Below are 15,859 nucleotides of genomic sequence, written 5' to 3'. Positions count from 1 at the left end.
AGGGCTCAATATTGACCGGGACACACCCTCAAGTATCCCCAAGTTCAATTCAAGGGAAGACACTGTAGAAACAATTCCTTTAGTCCTCATAGGTAGAAAACAAAGCCCCGCCGAAACAAACTGAGTCCCCCTCCTAATCCATTCGCCATTCCTCCCATCTGTATGCAGGAATCTGGTCTTCCAGACCCCAGCAGGGAACTAGTGTATTCAGACCAGGTTCTGTTTGTCAAGGTCTCAGTGAAAACAGCCATTAGCTTGTCAATGAAGGATTGGCAGCCTTCCAGGAAATAACAGATTCTCCCTTCACTCCCCGCCCCATTCCCCAGTGTTTCAGGAAATGGAAAAATGGCTGGAAGCTCAGTATGACTGGGAATGGGAGGGGATGGGGGCTAGGGTAGAGAGACTGGGCGTGTGCCGAATTCCCGGGCCCGTCTGGGTCTTCTCTGAGGACCAAAACGGAAGTGAATCACCTTAGAAGCCTATGGCGAAGGTGGGGGCGGAATGTTGCTTTTGTGTTTTGTTACTTTGAGGTTGGGTCTTAGTGATACATGCTTTAAAGCTCAGAATTCCGGAAAAGGTAGCTGCGGAAAGGTCCCGGAGTTTCAAGCCAGCTAGATCTTGATTGAGACCCTCTCTCTAAAGAAAGGTAGGGAGAAACGAAAAGTATAGAATGTTTCCCTTTTGCAAGGGCTGGCCTTAAACTCACTCTGGAGGCCAGGCTGGCCTCTAACTCACTTCAACCCTCCTGCCTCCTCCTTCCAAGTCCTAGAATTACCGGCCTGTACCGCCATTTCCAGCTTCTGTGATCTATACAACAATGTGAGGTATATATGAATGTTTCACTCTGCGGGTTGTGCCATAGACCAGCACTAGAAACAGACACAATCCACTTGCAAGTCAAGGCCCTTCCCATTGGCCCATCAAAAAGTAAACTAGTAAGTTACAGCTCATCTTCTTAGCACATTGGGTTGGTCTGGGGACCTGGAAGAACCAATGGTGCTTGTGAAGCCACTGACTTAAGCTTCCCGCAGCCGCTCAACCCCTTGCCCACCCGCAGACTCCGGGCTGGTGGGGCCCATGCTTGCATTTCAGGGTCGCGGGCAAAGCCTGAGTTCAAACAGACTCAAGCCTCCCCACCCCACCCTGAACTTGACCTTGCTCCACACCCAAACAAGTCCTTACCAGCCCTCAGCGCATCTTCCTTAGCTACCCAAGCTTTCACAGCTTGCAGCACCCCGCCTCACTGCGAGTTCAGCGAAAAGATGAACGCCAATGCAGAGTTAAAATTAGCGGTAATGGAGCGCGCCTTTAATCCTCGCATTCAGGAGGCAGGGGCAGGCAGATCTCTTGGGTTCGAGCCCAATCTGGTCTACAGAGAGGAACTTGGTCTCGAAAAACAAACACAACAACGAATTTTGACAATGCCGGTATATTTATACATGGTGTTTAGACTTTCCTAATTCGTTACTTTTGTGTTTGAACACCTTGGTAGAATAGCTACACTCTCTTCAACCCCCCTTTTCAAGAGGAGAGAGAATCTGCATATAACCAGAGAATGCTAGTTAAATTCACCTCTGGGCCTTGCAATTTTAGGGCCTAGTATAGTAGTGGGTGTGGGGCTCCCATCTCCCCGCCCACCTGAGGGTCCTCCCCAACACCTCGAGTACCTTGAAGTCCTTCTCTATCACAAACCTTTAATAGGAAGGAGAAGCCCCATCCCCCAGTAGTCTGCACGGAGATCTTGGCTGTTAACTTCCTACAGACTCTCCCGGGCAGGCGCCTTTCATATCTGGGATATCTTTCTTTTTAATCTGCTATTTTCATTGTGTGAAATTAGCCTTTGGGTGTTTTGGGAATGGCTTTATGAACTAACGCCATTTGCTAACATTGCCTTTCTGGTATTTCCTTCCAACATTTTTTACGGGCCGTGGAAGATGGACTTCTTAACCAGGTATGAGCTTTTGAATTGCTGGAGTTAGCCACTTCAGAAAAATCTACGCCTCTCTGATTTTGTCTTGCTTGAACCTTAAAACGTTGCCAGTAACATTGTTGCTTTTCCTGAAGAACCTGGAACATTGCAGTTAGATACATACTACTTTGCCATCCACTTCTTAAAAGTATCAATTTTTATGTGTGTGTGTGTGTGTGTGTGTGCGCCACTTCTTAAAAGTATCAATTTGTGTGTGTGTGTGTGTGTGTGTGTGTGTGTGTGTGTGTGTACGTGAACGAAGGTTAGACGGTGACTTTGTGGGATCAGACGCTTTGAGTCCTAGGCGTCTAACTCCGGTCGTAAGGCACTTTCTAGGTTCATCACATCAATCATGCTGATGACTCTGCCAGAAAAACAATGCTTTACTTCTCCTGCATAAATATTAATATGACGGCCCAATTAGGAATGCCTCTAAAAGTTAATGGTAGAGACAGATCCAATACTTAAAAAAACATTAAGAATAACAAACAGATTTGAACTTGGAACCATTTCAAATGACAGAATAAGTTTTTCCCGGTGGTGCTGGGCATTGAACCAGCACTTGGACACGGTAGGCAAATCTTCCACTCCGACCCCAGTCCGTACAGCCATTTAAAAATTTATATACTCAAACAATGCGCTGTGAAAAATGTGCAGCTTATGCAAAGTAGTTTTTCTGCTATTTAATTTTATAACTATTTAAGGTTGTGTGTGTGTGTATCAGGGTGGTGCCTACGTGATAAAATATTGGATGTAGGGGACTTGTTTTAAATAGTTAATGCAGAACACAGCCTGTGTTCCGAAGAGTAAGTTTATTCTGAGCCTTGTAGGGATTTGTGTTGTCCTAAATGAACATGGGAGAGGTTACATGAGCTCCCCGGTAGTCACAGGAGAAAAGAAAATATGGATTTGATTTGTAAACATTAACTGTATACGTGCAAATAACGTAAGCATTAACTGTAGCAGTGAAGGAAGGTATCAGGTAGGGTTCCAGCCTTAGTCTTTTCTGGAGCTAGTGATCTGCTTACACCGTGTGTCTCTGCAGTTTCTATGTGGCCGCCAAAAGGGTATTAAATTACATACAGAGGTTTGTGAGGTCGTTAAACACAGCCCAGGATACTTTTGGCTGCTCATGTGCCACATTCCAGCTGTACAATCACACATATCAGTCTATGCGGCTTTTTTTTTTTTTTTTAAGATTTATTATGTATACAGCGCTCTGCCTGCATATATGCCTGTAGCCCAGAAGAGGGCACCAGATCTCATTTTTAGATGGGTATAAGCACCATGTCCTTGCTGGGAATTGAACTCAGGACCTCTGGAAGAACCTCTGAGCTAGAACTTCTGCCTAGTTTTCTTACCTGGGGCAGCACTGAAAGAAGTGAGGTGGGGCTGTTCAAGTTCTCCTTCGTGGCCTGTGCCCCCACGCTGAAGCCTCCAGTTTTTGATTTGTTTGGCTAACTGATGTCCAATTTCCTTCTCCTAGTGTGGTTTTACTTGTGGCCATTTCCAATGCATTTGAATTTGGACTTGTTGCTGGTGAGTTTTCTTTTGTTTTGGAGTTTAGCGTTTTTGGGGGTTTCTTTTTTTTCTGAGTCCGGGCTTCAAGACAGGGTTTCTGTATAACCTTTGTTTGCTTGGAACTCACTATGTAGACCAGGCTGGCTTTGTACTCAGAGATCTACGTGTCTCCAGATCCGGAGCTCTGGGATTAAATGTGTGCACCACCACTGTATGGTTGGGGTTCAGGTACTTGAAACTGGATGTCACTGAACCCAGTCTGTCCTGGGACCCCTGCTCTTCCTCCCTCCTCCAATCCCAGTTCACGCACACACACATGCACATGTGCACTTTCTTTTGGTAAAGACCTTATACCCTGGGAACTCATGATACAACCAAGGTTGCTTGAACTCCTGATTCTCCTGCCTCTGCCTCTGCCTCTGTGCCCCTAAGTTCACTACCAAATCTAGCTGAGGTTTTGTTCAATTTTTTTTTTTCTTTTTCTTTTTTCTTTTTTTCCGGAGCTGGGGACCGAACCCAGGGCCTTGCACTTGCTAGGCAAGTGCTCTACCACTGAGCTAAATCCCCAACCCCCAATTTTTTTTCTTTAGACCACCCAGCTTTTGTCCCCATTGTCGCTCAGGTGGTACTGTCTGTGGATTTAACCCAGGCTTTACACCTATTGGACTTACTCCCAGATGACATCCACCCCCACCTCCTCTGTACCCCAAGAGACTTGGGATTAAGCACTGTGCTTTCTTAGTACACTGCCAGTGAGCTACATCCTTAACCCTTAGTGTTTGGGGACAGGGCCGCTCAGTCTCACTTCTAACTGTATCCTTCCTCCTCAGTGCTGAGATCATAGATAGGCACGCACCACCGTACCTGTTGGTGGATGTGGACGGGGGGGGGGGGTGTTTTCCTTATGAACACCAACAATATTTTATGTGGCCTACAATACATAATAACAGGGATAGGCCGCCGTGAGCTGGCTGTTCCGTCTCCGAGAGACCTCGACGTCAGAGATAACGACATTCGGGACCAGGAAGAACCTGCACTACGCCCTCGCTCTCTCCAGCTTGTGCCTTCCGTGGGGATACAGAGCAGTAAGACTTTTGCCTTAATCCATCTCTGTCATGGCCTTTGACGCATCTCTGAAGTAACGCGGTAGCACGTACCCCAAGAGACATGATGTGTGTGTTAGCAGTTGGGTGGGTTGTACTAGCTTGACATATAAAGAAAGGTAAGTGAGGCGTGTGTGTGTGTGTGTGTGTGTGTGTGTGTGTGTGTGTGTGTGAGAGAGAGAGAGAGATAGAGAGAGAGAGAGAGAGAGAGAGAGAGAGAGAGAGAGAGAGAGAGATCCCTGATATTCAGTTTCTCTCCTGATGCCACTTCATGCTGGGACCTGGTAACCATCTGACCATCAGACTGGGTAACCGACCTGGTCTGAAAGGAAAGCTATTTCCCTGAAAGGTAGAGTGGTTTCAGAGTACCCTGGGGAGTGAATGCCTTAGGGCTAGTTGAGCCTTTGCTTTTGGGCTTTTCAGTGATCCTCCTACCCCATGACTTCCCTCACATTTCAGATAAGTTGCTTAATAAAACTTGCTGTCTGAATGGAGGGACCTGCATCCTGGGGTCCTTCTGTGCCTGTCCTCCTTCCTTCTACGGACGCAACTGTGAGCACGATGTACGCAAAGAGTAAGTCCATTTGCAGGGAGCAGGACCGGGAAGGGCGATGGGGAGTGGAGGAGAGGAAAAGAACTTCCTGACAGTGGGTGATGTTTCTTCTCAGGCACTGTGGGTCTGTCCTCCATGGCGCCTGGCTGCCCAAGAAGTGCTCCCTGTGCAGGTGCTGGCACGGCCAGCTCCACTGTTTTCCTCAGACCTTTCTACCTGGCTGTGGTAAGCAAATGTCCGTAAGCAAATGTCTGTCTTTCTTTAATCAGGTCCTTCAGATGCCCAAGGGACTCCCTTTCTACCTCTTCTTCTGCCAGAACTCTTCATGTCCTGACAGAGCCAGCCAGCCAGCCAGCCAGCCAGACAGACAGACCTCATGAGGACTCCAGGGGCATACAGCCCAGGGATCCTTGTCAGGTGCTCTCTCAGATGCTCGCTCCTTAGGGAATACTCCCATAGCTAGAAACCCTGTGAAAGGATTCTTTAGATGTGCATCATGGTGACCCAGGGACATAGTGGATGATACCTTAAGTATATGAGGTCCCAACACAATCCTTGGAGGTGCTCCCTCAAGCACAGGTCATTCAGAGTTGGGGTTCTTAGTAGGCGTGCCCTCAGGTACAAGGCTGTTGAATGTTCCTAAAGCATAGGCTTGGGGGAGGAAATGATCCCTCAGGTGTGGAGCTCTTGGTGTGAGTTCCCTGACCAACGCATCTGTAGGAGATGTGGGGTCCTGGCTGAAGGACACTCCCTCAGCCCCAACTGTCTTGCTACCTACAGAGTTCCCTCAAGCCTACTTGAGACTGAGAGTCAGCCGGTGAACAGGAGAAAACCTAGCTGTTTAGACATGAACTGCCTTCTGCTGTCTCTTCCTTTGGTCAGAAGATTCCCAATAGACTGGAGGGTGGCCATTTAATTAGAACCCAGCCCTACAATTAATCCCTCCTGTACTTGGGTGTGGTTTTTGTTGTTTTTGATAAGATATCCTGTTCTGTATCCAAGGCTGGCCTGGAATTCCCTTCAAGCTGGCCTCAAACTCCCATCAATCCTCCTGCCTCAGCCTCCATAGTGCAGATCCAGGAATGTACCACTAGCCTAGGATCTACCAGTTGTACTACCAGAAAAGGTCTTATCATACTGACTGGCCCAGAGCTCAGATCCATGCTTCTGCTCCATCCCATCCCTAAAGCTGTGGTTTAAAATTAGGAGCCACCATGACTGGTTCTTCCTGCATCGGGACATAGAAGAGAGCAAGGCAACCAGTGAGGTCCCCACCCCACGTGGCTGGGGCTTTTTTGAGCCACTCACATCTGGACTCTTTTTTTTTTTTTAAGATCTATTTATTTATTTTATGTATGTGAGTACACTGTAGCTGTCTTCAGACACACCAGAAGAGGGCATCAGATCTCATTACAGATGGTTGTGAGCCACCATGTGGTTGCTGGGATTTGAACTCAGGACCTCAGGAAGAGCAGTCAGTGCTCTTAACCGCTGAGCCATCTCTCCAGCCCCACATCTGGACTCTTATAATTGACTGTGAAAGTCCATTAAACAAATGAAAGCGTTGTGTCATCTGGTACAAGATGGAGCCCTATGGAGTATCTTTACCGTTGTTGCATCCTGGGTATTGTGCATAGATTAGCAACTGGGAGTAGAGTGATTAGATGAATGGGGGTCATTTTTTCTTCCTGGAGTCTAGGGCCTGGGATGTGTTGTCCCCTTACCAGAGCCTAACCAACGTCTGCACCAACATTGGAATAGAACGCATCCAGGGGCGAGTTAACAGTAGGTCTGTGGTTCTGATCTTCAAGGTGTCTTGTAGCTACTGCTGATCTTGTAGGTTAAGCAAGTACACTGTCCTCATCAAGTTAGGCCCCAGCACAGTCCTGGATCTTGGAGGCAGGTATAAGTTCAGGCGGTGAAGGCAGCGGGGTAAACCGCTGGAGGGAGGGACTTCCTTTAATGACTGAACATCTCAACCTTTCAGATGGTTACGTGATGGACCAAGACCTCAAGGTATCCAGGACTCCACGCCAAACACCGTCTGTGCCAACCACTGTTATGCTAGCTGGCATCTGCCTTTTCCTAGAAATGAAAGTATAGGTTGACACGTGAATTCGACACCCACGTCATAGCAGAGATGTCATTCGTCTTAAATAATGCTCACAGTGAATCCCTAACATCACCCCTCCAAACGCTAACTAGGCCTTACCTCTGCGTGGCCCCTCTTTCTGGATGTGCTGGCTATAAACGCCACGGTGTGTGTGACAAGTGCTGTAACTCCATAGCCTAAAAACTACTCTAAAGGGCGGAGTGAAAAAAAAAAAACTACTCTAAAAATGTGCTGTCTGCCACATCCTGTTTTTTGTTTTTGTTTTTTTCCTTGTTTCAAGTTTATTTGTAAAAACAGCATAGAACACTGGTCATCTGCAGATAGTGTGTAGGTGGGTGTGTCACTGCCGTCCGTCTGTCTTCACACTGGCAGGAGCCTTTTCTATGGGGCCTTCACAGGGGCCTGGGCACCCTTAGGAGCCTGGGCTGGAGCTTTGGCCTGGGCCTTAGCTGGAGCTTTGGCCTCTGCCTTGGTTTGAACCTTGGGCTTTGGTTGGCAGAATCTACGACCCTTGGCCATGTAGCTTCGAATCTTCTTCCCAAGTTTGGGGTGAGCGATGAAAGCCAGAAGGCTGAGTTTGCGGCTGGAGCCCTTTGGCATCTTGGGCTTGACAGCCTGAGGCTTCACGAGGGCCTTGATGGCCTCTGCGCGTGCACTCACTGCCTTGGCATTGTTGGCCTGCATCTTCTTCAGGCCTTTCTTGTTGTGCTTCTTGGCAAAGCGCATGATCCTCAGAAACTTGGGGTCGACCCCCTTGAGAGATTCGTATCTTTGTGACCGGGGTTTCTTGATGCCATTTCTGTGCCATTTGCGGGACTGGTTGTGTGTGGTGTGTGGTTCTTGGACTGGGCCCACAGCACCTGGGACCGGAAGAGCACATCCTGTGTTTCTTAATAAAAGTAATTCTTACTTTCCTTCCTAATATTAAATTCTGGAGATGATTAAATCCCACTGTGCAACTGGAAGTAAACTCAGAATAGCTGAAAACAGCTAAGAAATTATCTTCAGTCACGGAGGTGATGGAGCCTACCTCAAATCAGGCAGAGGCAGGTATATTTCTGAGTTCCAGGACAGCCGGGCCTACACAGAGAAATCCTGTCTCGGGGCAAAAATAAGGAAAACTATTACTTTAAAATGAATGAGGGCTGGAGAGATGGCTCAGTGGTTTAGAGGACTGACTGACTGCTCTTCCAGAGGTCCTGAGTTCAAATCCCAGCAACCACATGGTGGCTCACAACCATCTGTAACGGGATCTGATGCCCTCTTCTGGTGTGTCTGAGACAGCTACAGTGTGCTCATATACATAAAATAAATAAATAAGTCTTTAAAAACATAAATAAAATGAATGAGGCAGATGGCTTTAATCCAAGCGCTCAGAAGGTAGGGGTAGGAGGATCTCCGAGTTCAAGGCCAGCCTGGTCCACTTAGTGAACCCCTGTCTTCAAAAAGGAAAAAGCATCTTACAAGGGAGTTGTAGAAGTAAGAGGGTCTGTGCAGAGGGAGCAGCAGATGGGGGGGAGACTGGGGGGAACTGGATTGATGGATGGATTGATGCTTCCATGGGTGCTGAGAAGAAAATTTAAGAGCTAAGTTGTTGAGCCAAGCGCGGTGGTGCACACTTGTAAGGGCAACACCCAGGAGAACTACTGAGCTCATGGCCAACTTGGGCTGTGTGCTGAGCAAAGACTGAATGGCAAGACCCTCTCACAGAACACAGCTGAGTCTCCTGCAAAATCCTGAAAGCGTTCTCCAAGCTGTGCAGTTAGTCATATCACCTGCTGTGGAGGGAAGAAAATGTTTACTGTAGTAAACCAGATTCTAAAACCGCTCATTGTCAAGTCAGTTTTTATAATACATTGTTCATGAGTATGCACGGTAAAATGGGATCTCTGCTGATCAGGACGTGAGTAGTGTATTTCTAGGTGGTAAGATAAATAGTTTGGGTGGCTGGCCTCCCCCCCCCCCCCATACTTAAAATTTTTTCAAATTCTCCACGATGAGAACATGTTTAATGTGTTTTCTTAAGGAACACAGCAACCATATCACAAATCAGAATCTGGTGGATATTCAAATTGTATTTTCTTTCCTTATTATTTACTATGTATACAGCATTCTGTGGGTAGGCCAGAAGAGGGCACCAGATCTTATTTGATTATGAGTCACCGTGAGGTTGCTGGGAATTGAACTCAGGACCTCAGGAAGCACAGCCAGTGCTCTTAACCTCTGAGCCATTTCTCCAGCTCCCCTTTTCCTTATTTTTTGAAACATGTCTCTCTTTGAACGTAGCCCAGGCTGGCCTCGAATTTTGGATCTTTCAGCTTCCTGAGCGAAAGGCCTCAAGGCACGCACCAACAGTTTGCTTTATGTAGTGCTGAAGACCGAATCCAGGCCTTCCTTGGTGTGCACTGTGCAGCCGTTCAGCCCGCTGAGCTACATTCTCAGAGCACCCCCAAAGAAGCATCATCACGTCAGTGATCTCAGCACTGGCGATTCTGTGACAGGAGCCTTGGATACATAGTGGCACTGTGGCCAGGGGAGGGGAGGTGATGTGTGGGTTAGGGATTTAGAAGATGCCTAAGTGGTTAAACTTTCACTGATTTGACTCCCAGCACCCGCATGGCAGCTCACGGCCACCTATAACTCCAGTTCCAAGGGGTGCACAGTCCTCTTTGGTCTCAGGCACATACACACATAATATTAAAAAGTAACATCAAGGGCTGGAGAGATGGCTCAGTGGTTAAGAGCACCGACTGCTCTTCCAGAGGTCCTGAGTTCAATTCCCAGCAACCACATGGTGGCTCACAACCATCTGTAAAGAGATCCGATGCCCTCTTCTGGTGTATCTGATGACAGCTACAGTGTACTTATATATAATAAATGAATAAATCTTTAAAAAAAAAAAAGTAACATCAAGAACAAATTGTAACAAATCTTGGGGCTGTAGAGATGGGCCAGCGGATAATAGCCCTTGCTGTTCTGACGGAGGACCTGAGTTTCAGATTCTGGCATCCATGTGGTAACTTACACAGCTTTCATAACTCCCATCCCAGGGGATCAGGCACCCTTTTCTGCCCCCCCCCCAGAGGGACCAGGTACACATGCAGTGCACTTACACGCAGGCAAAACCACTTGTATACATGAGGTTAATAACTTAGAAACGATGCCCCCAGTGGCACGGGTGCAGTTCATGGCTGTGTGTTAGTGAGGACTGGGGCTTGTCTTGTGCCCTGTAGTTAGTGTCTGCGCTGTTTTTCCCATTGTGTCAACCTGTTCCCGTTACACAGTCTTCAGCCTCAGATGAATTTTGATCCCAGATCCCTGTGATTTGTGGTCTGGAAATGGAGTCATGCAGTGTTTTATCACTGTGCGTGTCAGCAAGCTCTAATCACAGAGCACGTGCAACGTGCACATACGCCAGGCTGGCACGCGCAGATCTTTTGAAAGAAGGTACAGAACAATCGAGAGACACTTTACCCTGACATTCACACGTGCGCGCTCACACACACACACACACACACACACACACACACACACACACACACAAAATAGATAAATATGAAAATAATTTATACGACCCACCCAAGAACCTGGGACCATCGTAATGAGGGGCACAAGCAGTTTCCTCTCTGAGTGGATCCCCTACATGCGAAAAAGAAAAAAAATAGTTTAAAAACAAAGCTGGGTGTGGTGGAGCACACCTTCGGTCCCGGAGCTGTAAGCATGGTTTTTTTTGTTTGTGAGATTCCTTTGCAAGCTTCTTGATCAGCTGTGTTGGAATTCTTGACTCTCGGCCAGTGAGATGTTAACCAGAGCTGGGAAATGTCAGGCTTCTGACCTTTCTCATGTCCCTTTAACCTTTACTTGTGATCACATCAGGAAAGACAGATAAAGGGGTTTGGTCATGCAAGCAAGCAAGCGCGCGTGCGCGCACACACACACACGCACACACACACACACACACCCTAATCTTCAAGGGGCTAACAGGAACTTCCAGTTTTTGTAGAAGAGTTGGGTTTGCCTAGATGACAACAGGCAATCCAGTGGTCCAATCTGTCAACTCTGATGTCGCAGAGTTCTAGAGAAGTCATCACTGGAGGGGAACACTGGTTCCCATGAAGGATCCCTGTTCACTCCTGCGGCAGGGTCTGTTCCCATCATGGGGTGCCATTGAGTGATCTCATCCCAGAGACCCAGCGGTTGCTTGGGAGTGTGGTAGGGGCACAGGGGTAGTGATAGCTCCCCCCACCCCCACCGCAAACCAGTCCTAGCTTCCCTGGAATCCAAGGTAACTGCAGAAGAGTGTGAGTTGTGGGGAAAGGGAAGTCAGAAAACACAGAGCAGATGTCCAGCCAAACAGTAGCAGGTCCTGAATAAGGAAGGAGGCTAAGGTTGACAGAATAGGGGTCGTATAGTTTCTTTGAAAGACCCACCCCATGAGTCTTTTTTTTTTTTTTTTTTTTGGTTCTTTTTTTCGGAGCTGGGGACCGAACCCAGGGCCTTGCGCTTCCTAGGTAAGCGCTCTACCACTGAGCTAAATCCCCAGCCCCCCACCCCATGAGTCTTAACTCAGAGCTGCAACAGGCTTGAACGAGCCCAGGCACGCCCAGATACCTAGGGCCGAGTCACCGTTAAACTAACAGACCATAAAAGGAAAGGAATACAGAACAGACTAGGAGTACCGGATCTGGCAGGAAGGGATAAGTCCCTAGCGCCCCCCCCCACCCCCGACATTCAGGACGTCCCAGCTGGCACGTACTCTTACCATGTTACAACCTCATTCGAATATGATTCAAACCTGCCAATGTGTGTAGCTATACCTTATTACCTCATCTTGTGAAATAACCAATCATATGTGAACATGTCTATATGCCTCGTTTAAATCCAACAATCCGTAACTGTGCATCTGCTTCTGTACGCCCGCTTCTGCTTCCCCAATCCCTATAAAAGCCCCATGCTGGAGCTGCTGGGCTCGAAAGTCCTCCGAAGAGACTGTGTGCCCGCAGGTACCTGTGTTTTCCAATAAACCCTCTTGCTGATTGCATCCGAGTGGCCTCGGCTCGGTCATTGGGCGCTTGGGGGTCTCCTCCTGAGGGAAAGGTCCTCTCCGGAGGTCTTTTCATTTTTCTTTTTACCTTTATTTAGTATTATTTTATTTTGGGGAGCTGGTTCCCTGTCTGTTCTGGAACTTGCTCTGTAGACCAGGTTTTAAACTCAAGAGATCCGTCTGCCTCCACCTCCTAAGTGCTGGGATTAAGGGCGCGTGCCAACACTGTTCTCTTGATTTTGTGTTTGTGAATGTATGCAGCGCCCAAGGAGGCCAGAAGAATGCATCAGTCCCCTATAACTGGAGTTATGTATGCAGAGGGGAAGTGCATGTGTTTGTGCCCACCACAATGACTCAATGGTTAAGAATATGTACTACTCTACCCGAGGACCTGGGTTCAAATCCCAGCAACCACATGACAGCTCACAACCACCTGAATCTACAATTCCAGGGGATCGGCTGGCTTTTGGCTTCCATGGGCACTGGCTCACAAACATACGAACAGACAAAACAACAACACACATGAAATGCAGCAAATCTTAAAAGGTTGTGATACTTTTCTTCAGGGTCTCTAACCCTGTATAGCTTTTAAGGTCTACTATTCTATCATACAACTGAGACTGTCAATCAGTTCAAAGTTAGCGGGATAAAGGCTGACCTCAGAACAGAGGCCAGGATCACTGGGAAGGCCAGGGTGGGTTCCCTTCTGTCTCTGACCTGGGAACGTCAGCTCTACACTGTGAAAGTGAGGAAGCAGCTGGTGCTTCTCAGACAAGGCCACTCTGGCCACACCTGAAGACAGCCCATCCCCCAAAAGTCCATCTGATCTGGGTGTCGTATGGAGGAATCTCTTAGCTACTATGGTGTCTGGGCAATGTCTTTTCCCCAAAAGGTTAAGCTGAGGGCTTAGAGTCTTTGATGAGGTCCACCTAGAGCTAAAACGGTCTTTTTACAGCCCCACCCAGAAGAGCTGGCACTCCATACAGAGAGTGGGGGGAGACCTGAATGAGTCAAAGTACAGTTGACGTGAGCCACGCCATGTCTCAGCTCCATGAGGGTGGCAAAAACCTTCCTCATGGGTCTGAGTGTGCGTCATGAAAAGACCAACTGCAGCTCCTCCTCCAAGCTAGCCGGTCCCTCCCATGACCGCGTATAATAAACGCGCTGAGGTTCCAGGTTGCATAGTAAGTAGCAGGTTCGTCTCCGTCAGAGCACACGCAGCCCACCCGACCCCTGCTTTTCTGTGTGTGTGGCTGTACATCTGTCATTTCTTCATTCCCTCGCCACACCTCGTCAGGATACAGCAATACCAGTACGTATATTAATAAAGACTCTCTAACCCAAACGCCATCTCCCATTAGGACAATGGGGGCCTCGCTCCCTCTCAGGCTATGGCCCACCAGCTGAAGCCTTCTTCCCTGGACTACAGCAGTGGTCGCACCTCATTCTATTGAAGCTCAGATATGTTCTTACCACAGCCTAATTAGTTCTCTCTCAGCAAGTCTCAACCCCCAAACTGTTGCTCCTTGCACCGAAAGGTCCCTTCTTTTGTCCCTTCTCAAGTGACCTTCTCTTTAAAGCTTTCTGTCAACACATTACTGGAGTTGAAGACTCCAACCTCACCGTCCCTCTGCTCCACCCCCTTCTTAAAAAGCCAGCATCGGGCTGGCTGCAGGGCAGCTTGATGGGCAAGCTGTGTCTTTTGGAGCCCATAAATACATACGCCTGAGCTCACATGACTGGCCTCAGAGGCTTCATCTGGAATGTCTGGAAAGACCTCAAAGTTCTCTTGCCCAAAATAATCCTCCCCAAAGTACTGCCAAAGAATCTTCCCTGTTCTCAGTTTTCTTCAGGGAATGACCTGGAAGACTCCAGACGACAGGCTAGCGTAATCCAGACAGCTTACTAGCTGCGTGTACCTCAGTAGCCAGGCAGGGGCTGCTTATCCAAAGGTAATCGAATATGGATCAGATTTATAGAGGGCTTGAAAAAGGTCAGGACAAGAGTTGTACAAGTCCAGCCCCATGGGATTTGCAACTCCTGTCATGTGTCACCTTCAATGGGGTCCTTCAAGACAAGTCACCAGGAGCCCGGGCTTCCAATTCCCTACGGTATCATACACCATGCAGAAGCCCTCATCTCAGACCACTTGGAGGCAGTGGTCAGAGGAAGGTCATTATCAAGTCACCTTACAGAAGCCCCAGGTCCCACAGCTGTGTGGTGGGGTCTTGAGTATACAGGAAATGGAGCACATAGGTCAATCCTGCTGTCTCGGCTCTCTGTCAAGCTCTGGCTGGCCCCTGCTGGAGAGGCCTGGCTCTCTTGGGCCTGTTCCCCTCTACTCTCCTCACCCTCTCTACAGTTGCAGTACAAAAGTTGCCTCCATAGAGCTCTGATCAAATCATCTGACACAGACTAAAGAGATTCATTTGGGCCTATGGGTTTTTTTGACACTTGTTTGTTTACCCAATTATTCATTTATTTTACTGCATGTGGAGCAAACGTGCCTCAGGTCTGAGGACAACTCTTGTAAATTGGGTCTCTCCCCCAGCAGGGATTGAAGTGGGTCCCCAAGTTATGTTGCATGTACTTTTCGCCACTGAGCTGTCAGCCGCCACTGGCCGTGGCTTGTGACTTGAAAGGGTTTTGGTCCACCATGGCAGGGAGGGCATAGCAGAATTTATGGCAGTGGCCCCTAGTAACTGATTTCTGCCAGTTAGGCCCCACCTCCTGAAGTTGCCACACCCTCCCCAAACCTCGAAGTAGCAGAACTGTAAGTGTGCAGAACATGAGTCTGAGGGAATCACTTCACAGCCAGAACACCCTGACCCCCCCAACCCCCTACCCCCCCAGGCTTCCATCAAAACACACCATCTTCCCCTTGCTTTCCACAGATTTCACAGACGCCATCCTACATCTTTCACTGACTACATATTTCTCTCTGACTATGAAGAAACAAATGGCTGTCGAGTCCTATGTAGAACATCCTGGGGGCCTGCAGGAATGGCTCCCACCCCGTGGGACAGGGAAAAGGACTGTTGTCAATCACTAGGAAGAAGGCCTGTGTGCCCCGCCCTGGGAAAGCTTTTTCTGCTGTGGTCAGCTTTTCCCAAAAAAAGCTGCCAAGTAGAGGCTGGCGGTGTCACGAAAGTGACATTACCAGGACTGGGAGGTAGCTCAGTTGGTAGCGTACTCACTTGGCGTGCAGAAAACCTGGTGTTCCTAGTGACACATGCCCATAATCCCAGCACTCAAGAGGCAGGGGCAGGTGGCTCAGAGGTTCAAGGGCATTCTTGGCCACAATGCCAAATCCAAAGCCAGTCCCTGCCCAAGAAAACAACAACATTGCTAAGCAGCTAAGATCCCCTGAAGAGATGCGTTGCCCCCTTTCTGCCTGATTTATGCCTGGTGGATTTTGAATTTGTCTAGGAAGGATCTAAGCACGGCTAAGAGTGAGTTCTTGCATCTCGGGAGTGAAAGGAGATATTCCTCGGATGAGGAGCTTTTCCCAGTCCCACTACAAAAGCCAGAGATAGCCCTTCCTGGATTCTGCTGC

The 15,859-nt window shown here is 48.3% G+C and overlaps 1 protein-coding gene and 1 pseudogene across 1 annotated transcript; one reads left to right on the top strand and one right to left on the bottom strand.

Moving 5' to 3' along the window:
* Window positions 1–1,813: 1,813 nt before the first annotated feature.
* On the top strand, window positions 1,814–7,498 carry Cripto (cripto, EGF-CFC family member). Its single transcript, NM_001430391.1, is given in 6 exon segments — window positions 1,814–1,951; window positions 3,456–3,508; window positions 4,441–4,575; window positions 5,053–5,167; window positions 5,262–5,371; window positions 7,134–7,498. Coding segments are annotated over 6 exon segments (546 nt in total). The 5' UTR covers window positions 1,814–1,934; the 3' UTR covers window positions 7,250–7,498.
* A 142-nt stretch (window positions 7,499–7,640) lies between these two features.
* Window positions 7,641–8,093, bottom strand: Rpl29l4 (ribosomal protein L29 like 4; annotated as a pseudogene).
* Window positions 8,094–15,859: the final 7,766 nt, after the last annotated feature.

The sequence above is a fragment of the Rattus norvegicus genome, chromosome 8 (genome assembly GCF_021556685.1).
Source record: "Rattus norvegicus strain SHRSP/BbbUtx chromosome 8, alternate assembly SHRSP_T2T, whole genome shotgun sequence".
Taxonomy (NCBI): Eukaryota; Metazoa; Chordata; class Mammalia; order Rodentia; family Muridae; genus Rattus; species Rattus norvegicus.
The sequence above is the reverse complement of the archived record's forward strand: the minus strand, read 5'-3'. Positions and strand labels throughout refer to the sequence as shown.